Here is a 13,197-nt window from a genome sequence, read left to right on the forward strand (position 1 = left end):
ACCCAGAGAAGTCTAGGCAGGACTGGCAGACTACAGCAATGCCTCAACCAAGAAGCCTCTGCGAGAGCTTGTTCTAGGAATTTTCATCAATGGGGCTTTTAGTCAGCAGGGTCTTGAGTTGCAGGGATTCCAGTCTGTTAGAGCCACAGCCAGAAGCCATAGCCGGTGCCAGCTACATTCCTGGCAGTCGCAAGCGAAAAAGAAACAGTTTGGAGGAGTTGGCAACAAGTTCTAATGTTCATGGACCTCAAAACCAGGGAATGTATCCACATCAAGTTCTCAACTACATCTACTGGAAAAGGGTTAAGATCTCATCTAATGATGCTTATCAAAACTTATTTTTGGACGGGCATGATAGCGACATTAAAATCCGTGCTCTGGGAAGAACATGGTGTTTACACAAAGTATTTTTATGTCAGTCAGGCTACTTTGCTAACATTCTCAAAGGTACTTGGAGAGAATCACACCATGGTGTTATAAATCTGATCATTAAGAATGAGGATATTGATACCCGATCTCTGCATTTTGTGTTTGGTGCTTTGTACAGGGATGCGGATTTGTCAATAACACCTCTGGAAGTTCCTCAAGTTTTGGCAGCAGCATGCCTGCTTCGGGTGGATCGAGTAATTCAGCAGTGTGAAGGAATCATGAAAGAAACTATCAACAGGAACACTGTGTGCTCCTATTATTTGGCAGCAGAAACCTATAGATTAAAAGCTGTAAAGACGAGATGCTTTGAATGGCTTCTTTGCAATTTGATGGTACATCCAAGTGTGGCACTTTACAAGGAAGTAGACTTGAAGTTGATGTATCTTCTAGCACTGTCTTCTGACTTACTAGTCATGCAAAAGGAGATTGATGTATATACCACACTAAAAATATGGATGTTCCTTTATCTTAATCCATGCTGGAACGGAACCATGAAACAGCTTTTACAACACGCAAACAACTGGCTTTCCACCCACATGGCATATGTTGATAACATCAGTTTTCTTGAAAGTGAAGAAGGACTAATATTTCAACCAGTGTTTAAAAAGCTGAGATTTCAGCACATCATCTGTGACTTGACTTCCACAACTATTCTTGAACAAGATCGACTAATACCTATGGCATGGTTGTCACCCATTTACAAACAACAGTGGTTGACTTTGCTGCGAACACAAGAATATGGGGTAATTGGACCACAAGTTATCAATGAACAAGAACTTGAAGAATGCACCATGAGGTGTGGTACAATGATCCCCAAGGATGGAAGATATACTTGGAAGTGGTCATTTGGACGACTTGGCTTTCCTTTACGTGTGACCTTTACCAGGCAGTGTGTAATTTTAAGGCAACGGTGTCAGAGGTGTGATGGTTCTGCTTGCCACAACCATATCCGAAATGTCATATTCAGAATAACTTTGGTGTGTTTTGATTCCAACAAAAGAGTAACTTTCAGAAAGACAACAGGTTATAAAATCCTCACCTTTGAATATAAGGAGGAGCAAATTGTAATGAAATTGGATAGTGATGTTCTAACCTTCCCTATGTGTATATTCTGCAATTTCCTTTTTGTAAACCTAGGAAATGCAGAAAACAAGTAATCTTATCAATTATTAGACTCTAAGCATTTTACAAGTATTGAATGGTTCATTTAATATGAAGGCTGTGTAATGACTACAGTGAAGAAGACCAAAAACAAGTTCAATATTCTTTGGAGTCTAGTACCACCAGAAGTGACTGCTTCCCTCCATCACCTTATTTCCATGTATTTCTGAAGAAAACCTTTACTTCCAACAAAGTATTTGTCAAATCAAATAAACCTAATCTTCTGATTTAAATTTACCATCGAGATCCAAGCTTGGAATGGAAAGAAGAGACTATATTTGCAAGGTAAAACATCTCAATCAATTTGTTAAGTAGATTTGGCCCTAGCTAAAATTGAGACAAAATAAAATCATGCCATTGTTGAAACTGTTGTGAACCAATGCATTCATTATGACATTATTATAAGACGTAAATCATTGGTTAAAAGGGAATATTTGAGATTACTCTCTGTGTGGGCTTTCAAATAACTAAATAATGTCGTTTGTGTTCGGAAAACATTTACTGCTGACTATGTCTAACTAACTATATATGCACACATACAGACATTTATCTTATACTTAAATTTCATGCCCTATCCTGGATAAGCAAGGGAATTATATATGCAATATATTTACATAGAACTATATATACTTATGTAATATATTTATGTATTGATGTAAGGGTAAATACCAAGAATCCAATTTTTGAAAGGGATAAACAAGATAGGAAATGGAAAATAGGCCTTCATGATACCTATCATTTGCTATCAAGGTATGAGCTGTATCATAGTATACTGATCAATTTCTCTGCCTTAATTTCTTTTACTGTTGCAGTGATTTTATGTTTTTAAAAAGACCTTATGAAATCACCTTAGGGGCAACAGTTTCAATTATCTCAGACTTTGAGTCTCTAGGCTTCTGCGGCAGGAGGTTGAAGAAACTGGTCACATCACACCTACAGTAGAAAGAGATCACCTTAATGCAAGTACATCAATAACTTTCTCCGTTGTGTAGAGTTCAAGATTAGAGTCAAGGAATAGTGCCACCCCGGATAGGTAGGTCTTCCCAAGTCACTTTATGCAATCAAGATAACCTCCAACAGGCATTCCCAGAGACTGGACTCTCACATGTTTGTAGATGCTGTCACAATTCTTCCTCTTGTCAACATGATACAGGAACACACCACTTTTAAGCCATAACCTAACAACCTTTGGTCTTCATAGGTTCACAACCATGGCATGGTACAAAATTCACTGTATCCAACTTTGAAAGTCCCATAAATAGTTCCCTTGTTCAATGTGGCTGGTTCTGTGCCAATGCCATGATGATTTTACTACTATAGCTTTGTAGTCTAATTTGAACTGGGAATGGAGTCCCCAGCAGTTCCTTTTTAATTCAGGATCGTTTTAGCTATCCTGAGTTTTCATTTTATTTTCTAGATGAAGCTGAGAGTTGTCCTTTCAAGGTCTTTACCTTATTTCTCTTGGTTACTAGGCCTCATGTGCTCATGATGCCTCCTAAGTTGACTAGGCTTCACCTATGTCCACTAGTACACACATGTACACCATGGCTCATATGGATATTCCAGTTACCCACCATTACTGGGCCTCCCATGCATGCCAGGTACTGTAAAAGCCTTTCAGTCCTTCCAGGCTAAGGAAGCTAGAAACGTTTACCACATCTCCAGTGTTTACCAACCCTCTCATACTCACACAGCCACCAGGGTACTAGGATCCACCTGATTACAAAGCCTTCCATACTCTCCAGGCCTCCCTTGGTTAATGGCACTCACTTGCTTGCCAGGCCTCACATGATTACTAGGCCTCACTTGGCTACTAGGCCTCAAGTGGTTTCTAGGTTTTTCATGGTTTTGAGAGCTTCCATGTATACTAAGCTGCTCATACTAACCAGGCTTCCCCTGTACACCTGGCCTAACCTGCCATCCAAGACTCTATTAGTTACCAGACCTCCTTGCTTACCAGGCCTCTCACATTTACAGAACTCACATCCTTACTAGTCCTTCCAAGATGTCCAGGTCTGTCTTTGGTTCTAGGACTACCATAGTTACTAGGCCTCCCCATTATTGCTTGGCTATTTATGCTCCCTAGGCCTCCTAAGCTTTCTACCACTCCCAAGATTGCCAGGCTCTTAAGTGTATCAGAACTCCCAATAGTTCTAGGTCTCCCATGCTTTCCAGTGATTGCACGGGTTCTGGTACTCCCATGTTCACTAGTCCTTCCAAAGTTTGCCAGGCTTCTCCTTTACATTGGGCCTCCTTCCTTTTCCAGGAGTCTCAAGTTAACAATTCCCTTGTGTTTTTCATGCCTCCTGTCCCTACTAGGATTCCTGTGTTTCTGGGTCTACCTTGGGTTCTAGGACTCTCCTGCTTACTAGGCTTCCCATGCTTGGATGTTTGTCATCCTTATCAGGACTGCTAAACTTTCCAGACCTCCCAGGCTTAACAGGCATCTGATGTATTTTCTCAGGCCTCCCATTTTTTCTAGGCCTCCAATGCTTTCCATGTTGTTTTTTATGTTCAAAGATTCAGCTGCTTAATAGATTTCCACATATTGGCCAGGCTCCTAATGCTGATCAGGCCTCCCATGTTTATTAAGCGTTGTTCCATGCTTGCCAGGTCTTCCTTGGGTTCTAGGATGCCTGTGTTTACTAGACCTCCCCATATTCCGAGGCTTCTCATTCTTACTAGATCTCTAAGCTTTCCAGGCCTCCTCCCTGACTTACCAAGACTTCCATATTTTTCAGACATTCCATCCTATGTTTCCCAATGTCTGGGATCCCAATGTCTGTAATCAACACATGATCTTCTGGGCTAGTGTCTCTTTTCCAGATATGCCCTCTATAGCACTCTAACCACAAGTTGATTCCACTTCACTGTCACTGCTGTTCTTGGTGATTATCCCATGGTACTGGCATCTCCAATACACTGGGGTCTTCCACTGCATCTAGGCTTCACCAATGCTACTCATAGGCTATCTTCATGATGACAGACATCAAATCCTTTGCATCATTTCTCAGTCCTAGTCTATCAACTGCAACTGAGTTTGCACCTTCACCAATGGCCTTCCATGGCCTCTCACAGTTCCAAGCCTCAGCTACTCTTCATGACACCTTCATGCTTCAAAACCAGTACCACATGGGTGACTCTTACACATTACCAAGTATAGCTGCAGCACAAAGTACAACCTTGGCTATCTCTGGAACATAGCTTATTTGTTCTTTTCTCAAAAAACACTTCCCAGAAGATTTCACCTCAATGATGCTGGTCTCTTTTTTATCACCACTAATTTCTTAGCTCCAGCTATCCAGCAACAATTGTCCCAGTATTCCCTTCTATTCTCTAAAGCCAGAGCCATATGGCCAAAGCTGCTTGCAGGATCTGTAACATGAACCCCTTGTTCTGTTACATTATCTCTAGCATTCTGATTTCCAACTTTTTCACTGTCATGAGCCATCATAGAACAAGCTAATTGGTAGTAGGTGATATTCCTGAAATGACTTAGCTTTAGATTGTATCTACAACAAAGCTCTGACAGGCATTGCCCAAAAATAAATCATTTTAGGAAAGATTCCTGCTATTAATATGCTTTTCTTGTTATTATTAAACATATATAACAACCACTAGGTATTAGCCTATCCCTTTTTGAGCAGATCTCTGCATATTTAGGAAGATGTACTGTCTTGTTGCAGTGTTATATAGACATGTATATGACTTCTTAATTCTTAAAGATGATCCTATAAAAATTCCTAAAATTGTATCAGTGATTTTAAAAGCCATTTTATAGTGGGACTGCTATTAGATTCTTTTCTGATAGTCAAAACTACAAAGAGAACTCTGTCAGTCTCCCATGTGTCACCAGTTAATTGCTTCTTAGATAGTAACCAGACTTTCTACTACTCAGAGAGAGCAGAAGGAGCAGGCAGGCTTCTCCTTGCCATGGGACAGAACAGGTCTTTTCTTTAGAATAAGGTAGGGTTAGTCTTATTAAAAGGAACAAAGCTTTTTTCTTACAAACTTAGGTTTAATTCATTTAGCATTAAAAGGGTAGAAGCTTTTTCATTCTCTATGCAATAAAGATTGGAGCTCATTTTTCCTCCATAATGAGTGAGTTCTTTCTGCCCTGCTGCTTGGTCTTTTGTTCCAAAAGTGTATGTATATGTAAGTGTGTGTGTGTGTGTGTGTGTGTGTGTGTGTGTGTGTGTGTGTGTGTAAGTATATAATTGTGAGAATGTACACAAGCTGGACCAAACTAGTTTGAATGGAAATATACAAATTGTGCATTCATGAATCTGTACATGAATTTATGCATATTTGCTTATGTAAAATTTTCATTCTGTAAACATTATTCTCTTCTGGTTCAATAGAATTTTATTGCTCCAATGAAAAGAGTGCGAGAAAAATTTCCCTTTCCCTGCTTAGTATCTTTCTGCTTTCCCCTCTTTTCTTCGAGAGCTTTCATAGGTAACTTTTTACAACTTAGTAATAAACGTTATAATCACTTTTCAAAGTTTCCCTTTTTCTTCCTGCTGACTTCTACTAGCAGGCTGAAATTTAAGAGCTGAGCAGTTACTGCTGAGATAGAACAAAGGCCTCATATTCCTACTAGGATAGCCCATTAAGCCCCATTTAAAGCATTTCATTGCTTTACAAATCCAAAGTCCCAAAATAGACATTCTTCCAAGCAAAAGCATTGTCAGGTCTATCACAGCAATACCCCAGTCCCTGGTACCAATTTCTGTCTTAGTTAGGGTTTTACTGCTGTGAACAGACACCATGACCAAAGCAAAACTTATAAGGACATTTAATTGGGGCTGTCTTACATGTTCAGAGGTTTAGTCCATTATCATCAAGGCAGGAACATGGCAGCATCCAGGCAGGCATGGTGCCGGCAGAGCTGAAAGTTCTATATATTCATCTGAAGACCCCTAGTGGAAGACTGACTTCCAGGCAGCTAGGATGAGGGTCTTAAAGTCTACACCTACAGTGGCACACCTACTTCAACAAGACTTTACTTCCTAACAATGCCACTCCTTGGGCTGAGCATATACAAACCATCACAGACAAGAAGATCTCTGAATTCAAGGCTAAAGAACAAGTTCCAGGATAACCAATCTTATGCAGTAAAGGAATTGGAAAATAAGAAGCTATCGATAATGTCAGAACAAAGGGACCGTGTTCCAGCCCCAGCAAGAAACAGAACTCAGAAACTCCAGCCATGTGGCTCTGGCTTTAGAGTCCTTAATAGAATGGACTACTGGGACAATAGATGCTGGTTAGCTTGGTCTAAGTAATTAGCAATGATTAAGAAGAGACCAGCATCACTTGGGTGAAATCTGGAAAATGTTTTCTGAGAACACAAAGATGTTGTGTTCCAGAGATAGCCAATGTTGTACCTGTGCTGCAGCTGTACTTGGTAATGTGTAAGAGTCACCCAGGTGGTACTGGTTTTAAATGTATAAAAGGGTTGTGGAAAACAGCTGAGGCTTGGCACTGTGAGAGGCCATTGGTGAAGGCACAGCCTCACTTGCAGTTGATGTCCCAAGACTGAAGGGGTAATGCAAAATTGTTGAGGCTTAGCATCATGAAAAGAGCCTATAAGAGGCTATTGGTGAATCCTAGACGCAGCAGGAAAACCTCAGCATATTGGAGAAGCCAGTACCATAAGATGATCACCATGAACATAAGCAGCAATGGAGAGGTATCAATCATAGCCTAGAGTGCTACAGAGGACAGAACTGGAGATGTGTATCAAGCCCTTTGGAAGAGCCCAGAAGATCTTGTGTTGATGATCCCAGGCATTGAAACAAGAAACTATAACATTGAAGTTACCTTGGAGATCCCAAGATGTTCCAGATGCAAGAACCATGGGATATCTTCGAGAAAAGCTGCTAATCAGGAGTAGAACCAGCCCAGGAGAAAGAAGTTTGTTGCAGTCCACAAAGATGAAAAAGGTGTTGGAAATCTGAAGACCACCTTGTCATCAGACAAGTATATGCAAAGTTTGGAGTTTACCCAGCTATTTTCCTCTCTTGCTTTGGGGATTATAATTAAATGATTGGATGAGTTGCAGAAAAGACTTTGACCTTTAGACATTTAACATTGTTGAGACTGCTATGGACTATGGGGGACTCTGGAAGTTGGACTAAATGTGTTTTGCATTATGGCATGTTTAATGCTATGTTTAAGTATGGCCCCCGTAGACTCATATGTTTGAACAAGCCTATGGAGGCCAGGGAGTAGAATGTGATAGCTTATATATTCTTGGCCAATGGAGTGGCACTTTTATGAGATGTGGCCATGTTGGAGTGTCAAGAGCCATTTTCCTGCTCCTCTGAAGTTGGGGAAAAGCAGAGTTAATGTCTGCCTGTTAAGTAGAGTTAAGGCAGGTCAGAGTCTGCTGGCAGATTTCTGAGCCTGATGATACATGGAATGTTAGGAGGAGATAGACTTGATGCTCAAGGCAAGGTCTGAATGTTTTATTGACCTTGTTGGAAGGAATAGGGAGCCCTCTGGAAAACAACAGATATCCTGTGTCTATGTCAGCAATTGTGTCTGCTAGCTTAGATTTGCTTCTCACAACACTGTGGGGTATAAAAAGGTTATGTAAAATAAACTTGTGGTTGCTTCAGTATTCAGTGACAATCCTCCCAAATCTATCTCTTGCCTCTGTGTCTTTTTTTCTACATTTCTTACCTTTAATCCTAGCTCCCCCCTCATGGACAGTTCCATTCCTGCAGGGGTCTCAGGCATAGTTGGTGCCTGAACTGTGGGGCTCTGAGAGTTAGGGGTCAAGTGAAAGACACAGAAAAAAAGTAAGCACTAGGAAAAAGTAAAGGTGAGGTCACTATTTCTCAGAAATAAAAGTCATAGGAAAGTTCAGAAAAGGGAGCTTGGAAAAAGTAAGGAAGCTCAGAAAAAAATAAAAACCAAAGGAAAAAATGTGAAATGCAGTCACATATTTTTCATGCAAATGCTTAAGTATATGCTTCACATTCACAGGGCTAAAGAAGGGTAAAAGTCTTCATTTTTCTTGAGTTTCATGTGTTTAGGAAATTGTATCTTATATCTTGGGTATCCTAGGTTTTGGGCTAATATCCACTTATCAGTGAGTACATATTGTGTGAGTTCCTTTGTGAATGTGTTACCTCACTCAGGATGATGCCCTCCAGGTCCATCCATTTGGCTAGGAATTTCATAAATTCATTCTTTTTAATAGCTGAGTAGTACTCCATTGTGTAGATGTACCACATTTTCTGTATCCATTCCTCTGTTGAGGGGCATCTGGGTTCTTTCCAGCTTCTGGCTATTATAAATAATGCTGCTATGAACATAGTGGAGCATGTGTCCTTCTTACCAGTTGGGGCATCTTCTGGATATATGCCCAGGAGAGGTATTGCTGGATCCTCCGGTAGTACTATGTCCAATTTTCTGAGGAACCGCCAGACTGATTTCCAGAGTGGTTGTACAAGCCTGCAATCCCACCAACAATGGAGGAGTGTTCCTCTTTCTCCACATCCTCGCCAGCATCTGCTGTCACCTGAATTTTTGATCTTAGACATTCTGACTGGTGTGAGGTGGAATCTTAGGGTTGTTTTGATTTGCATTTCCCTGATGATTAAGGATGTTGAACATTTTTTCAGGTGCTTCTCTGCCATTCGGTATTCCTCAGGTGAGAATTCTTTGTTCAGTTCTGAGCCCCATTTTTTAATGGGGTTGTTTGATTTTCTGAAGTCCACCTTCTTGAGTTCTTTATATATGTTGGATATTAGTCCCCTATCTGATTTAGGATAGGTAAAGATCCTTTTTATGCCCCTCCTTAGAAGTGGGAACAAAACACCCTTGGAAGGAGTTACAGAGACAAAGTTTGGAGCTGAGATTAAAGGGTGGACCATGTAGAGACTGCCATATCCAGGGATCCACCCCATAATCAGCATCCAAACGCTGACACCATTGCATACACTAGCAAGATTTTATCGAAAGGACCCAGATGTAGCTGTCTCTTGTGAGACTATGCCGGGGCCTAGCAAACACAGAAGTGGATGCCCACAGTCAGCTAATGGATGGATCACAGGGCTCCCAATGGAGGAGCTAGAGAAAGTACCCAAGGAGCTAAAGGGATCTGCAACCCTATAGGTGGATCAACATTATGAACTAACCAGTACCCCGGAGCTCTTGACTCTAGCTGCATATGTATCAAAAGATGGCCTAGTCGGCCATCACTGGAAAGAGAGGCCCATTGGACACACAAACTTTATATGCCCCAGAACAGGGGAACGCCAGGGCCAAAAGGGGGAGTGGGCGGGTAGGGGAGTGGGGGTGGGTGGGTATGGGGGACTTTTGGTATAGCATTGGAAATGTAAATGAGCTAAATACCTAATAAAAAATGGAAAGAAAAAAAAAAAAAAAAAAAAAAAAAAAAAAAAAGAAGGGTAAAAGTAATCACTTTTTTTTTCTTTTAGATTTCTAGTGAAGGTTTGTTCTTGGTTTCCTGTAGAAGGTACAGTAAATTTAGCAAACTTGAAGAAGGTTGGAGAAAGACTTCAAGACTATTATGATGTGCATGTACCAGGTATAATGCCTATAGATACCTTTAGTCTCTGGAGCTTGATTGGGATAGTTTTAAATCCTAGACATGAAAGACAGAAGTGAATTTCAGGGAAGCAGTCCCAATTCAGGAATTCTTCAATGAATGAGGGACAAAGTGAAACTAAGCCATTTGCTCCTAACCTGAGCCTATATGTACTGAGCCAGCATTTGAGATGCCACCTTATTCTCATAAAAGCAGGAGACCCTAGATGTGAGAGAGACTGAGTAGTTGGAGAAGGAAGCTGCTGGATATCATGAGAAATAGACTTCTTTGCCACTTGTTGACTTGGCAAGCCTGAAATTCCCTCCAAAGGTATGTGAGTTACAGAGGAAGTGCAGCAATTGCAAATTTCTTTCACTTCATTGTCTGTGCAAGTATAGCAGTTACAGGCTCAGAAAGCTCAAGGGAAGTTCTTGGAACCATCAGAATGTATTCCAGGGCTGAGAGCTAGGAAAACCCCAAGCATTATAGCTGTGCTGAACTCCCCCCACCCCGAGAAGAAAATGTAATGTGTGTGTGTGTGTGTGTGTGTGTGTGTGTGCATATATAATATAAGAAATAGAGTTCTTTGCCACTTCTGAGGACGAGTGGCAAAAGATGATCTGTCTTCATCATCTTTTGCCACTTTTGTCCTCAGAAGATGATCTGTCCTTGATAAGTACATACATATTAATACATATATGTGTATATATAAATTATCCACACTAAATATTAATTATACATTAAGTATAAATTATACAGTACAAATAAAGGTTATATATATATTATGTACAAATTATGTACATTAAAAATAAATTATATTTTTATATGAAAATTATATGTTGTAGGTTAAGAATGGGGTTCCGCGTACAGCCCAAGGGCATGGGCCACTGGACAAAGAGGGGTGCAGGAAGTCTGACTGTTCACCCCACACTGCCACATGGCAGGCATCAGGGTGTGAGAAGCGGTAGGACCCTGCTCCGGGAAGTGGGATAGCAGTCTGAGGTCCCTGCAGACCTGCTGGAATTGTCTCAGGGTCCCCAGGCCTACATGTAGGCTGAGGACGACAGGTTCTCAGGCTCTCTGACATCCCAGATGCCCCGTGGGCCCTAGCCCAGGGCGAAGGGAAGGGCAAGAGGAGAGAGCTCCCACGGGTTCTGCGGGGAGGAGAGTCCTTGGCTTGCTCGGGCTGACAACTTGCTTGAGTTGGCTTGGCTGGGTGGGTGGCTTGGTGGTGGTAGAAGTGGCTGAGAATGCAGAGAGGCTTCCTATGGGAGGTTAGACACATGGCTCATTAGGGGAAGACCTGCTCCATTGCTCCAGCACAGCAGATCCCGATGAGAAGAGGCAGTCCATGGTTTTAAGGCATTTATTGTAGAAAGGCAGAGAGAAGGAAAAGAGTAGAGAAGTAGAGGCCAGTCATGGCCACATGGAGAGAGAGAGCACAAGAAGATGGGGAGAGAGGGGGAGCAAGAGGGCAACAGTAAGAGAGAGAGGAGCAAAGGAGTAAGAGCAAGAGGGTAAGAGAGTAAGGCAAGAGAGTAAGAGAGGAAGGAGGGAGCAAGCATCTCTTTTCACAGTGGGCTGTGCCAGGTAACAGTGGGGGTAGAGTCTGGACAGCCTATGTGACTGAAGGTCACAGAATTATTGAGCTGAGTCCTCATGTCAGGAGCCCAGTGTCTGGGAGCATGGCAAAGGGGCCTTCCATCCCTTTCAGATTAATCTGCTGGGTCTCCAGGGTTTAAACCGAGCTTTATCAGAAAACAGGCTGCTTTTCATGGTCCCACAATATGTCAAAGAATAAATTATATGTTAAAATGTGAACTAAATATGAGTTAAATCTATAAAATATGAGTTAATCTATATAAAATTCATAATTTCACTTGTCCTTGTGTCCTCATGCATATAAAATTTTTATTCCCTCAGCTACAACTCCAGTTTTAGAGCTCAGAGCCATTGCAGCTGTATTTCAAAAGTTTGAATGCCTGTTCTTTTAATTTGTACACTGATAGTCAATATATTGCCAAAGCTTTACAAGTTTTAGAAACTGTGACTTACATTGATACAACTAATAACCAAATTCAAGATACTTTTTCTCAAATACAATGATGTCTCCAAGCATTCACCCAACCATGTTATGTAGGTTGTATTTGAGCTCATTTAGTACTCCCGAGGCCTCTTGTAGAAGGCAATACTATTACAGATAAAGCCACTCAAATGATAGGTCTTTTACAAGTTGATCTCACACAATAATCATATGCTTTGAATCATCAAAATAGTCAAACTTTAAGAAAACAATTTCACATATCTAGAGAAACTGCATGACAGATTGATTGTCAATGTTTCTTCTGTCCTGAACATTACTCAGGACATTATGTTAGGTTAATCCTAGAGGCCTAGTTCCTAATCAGTTGTGGCAAATAGACATTACACATATAACCTGGATTTGGTAGGTTAAGATATGTGCATGTTTCCATAGATAATTTTTCAGGTTTCATTATGGTCACTGACCAAACAGAAAAAGCCACTAAGCATGTTATTGATAAAAATGCTTTGCCATGGAAAGACAACCTAACATTAAGATTGATTAAGATCAATAATGGGTACATGTATATAATTCAAGCTTTCCAGTGCTTCTGTGCCCAAGTGTCCATTATTCATAAAACAGGTATTTCAAACAATCCACAAGGACAGAGAATTGTGGAACAAGCCCATGGGGAGTTGTATACTCCTTCACCACAAAACAGTTTATTTTAAAATTTTTGACCTTGGATGCCAAGTCACTCTGCTGCTGAGCATCTATGGCATCATACAACTCAGCATACTTATGCCAAGGTGAAATACAAGGACCCTCTTACTGGCATATGACATGGTCCTGATACAGTATTCATAGGGGGATGAGGGCATGTTTATGTTTTCCTACAGGATGCTCAAAGTACCATACCAGGTGGCTTCTTGAGTGTTTGGTTCACAGTGTGGAAAAAGCAATTGACCATACCTATGATGCTGATGCTGATGCTGATAAGCCACTTCCTGATGTCAAC

At 41.0% G+C, this 13,197-nt stretch overlaps 1 protein-coding gene across 1 annotated transcript; it reads left to right on the forward strand.

The window, feature by feature from the left end:
• Positions 1 to 4: 4 nt before the first annotated feature.
• Btbd35f7 (BTB domain containing 35, family member 7) lies at positions 5 to 1,964 on the forward strand. The gene has a single exon (NM_001085523.1). The coding sequence runs from the start codon at positions 90 to 92 to the stop codon at positions 1,584 to 1,586; it is 1,497 nt and encodes a 498-aa protein (NP_001078992.1). The 5' UTR covers positions 5 to 89; the 3' UTR covers positions 1,587 to 1,964.
• Positions 1,965 to 13,197: the final 11,233 nt, after the last annotated feature.

The sequence above is a fragment of the Mus musculus genome, chromosome X, assembly GCF_000001635.26.
Source record: "Mus musculus strain C57BL/6J chromosome X, GRCm38.p6 C57BL/6J".
In the NCBI taxonomy this organism is placed as follows: domain Eukaryota; kingdom Metazoa; phylum Chordata; class Mammalia; order Rodentia; family Muridae; genus Mus; species Mus musculus.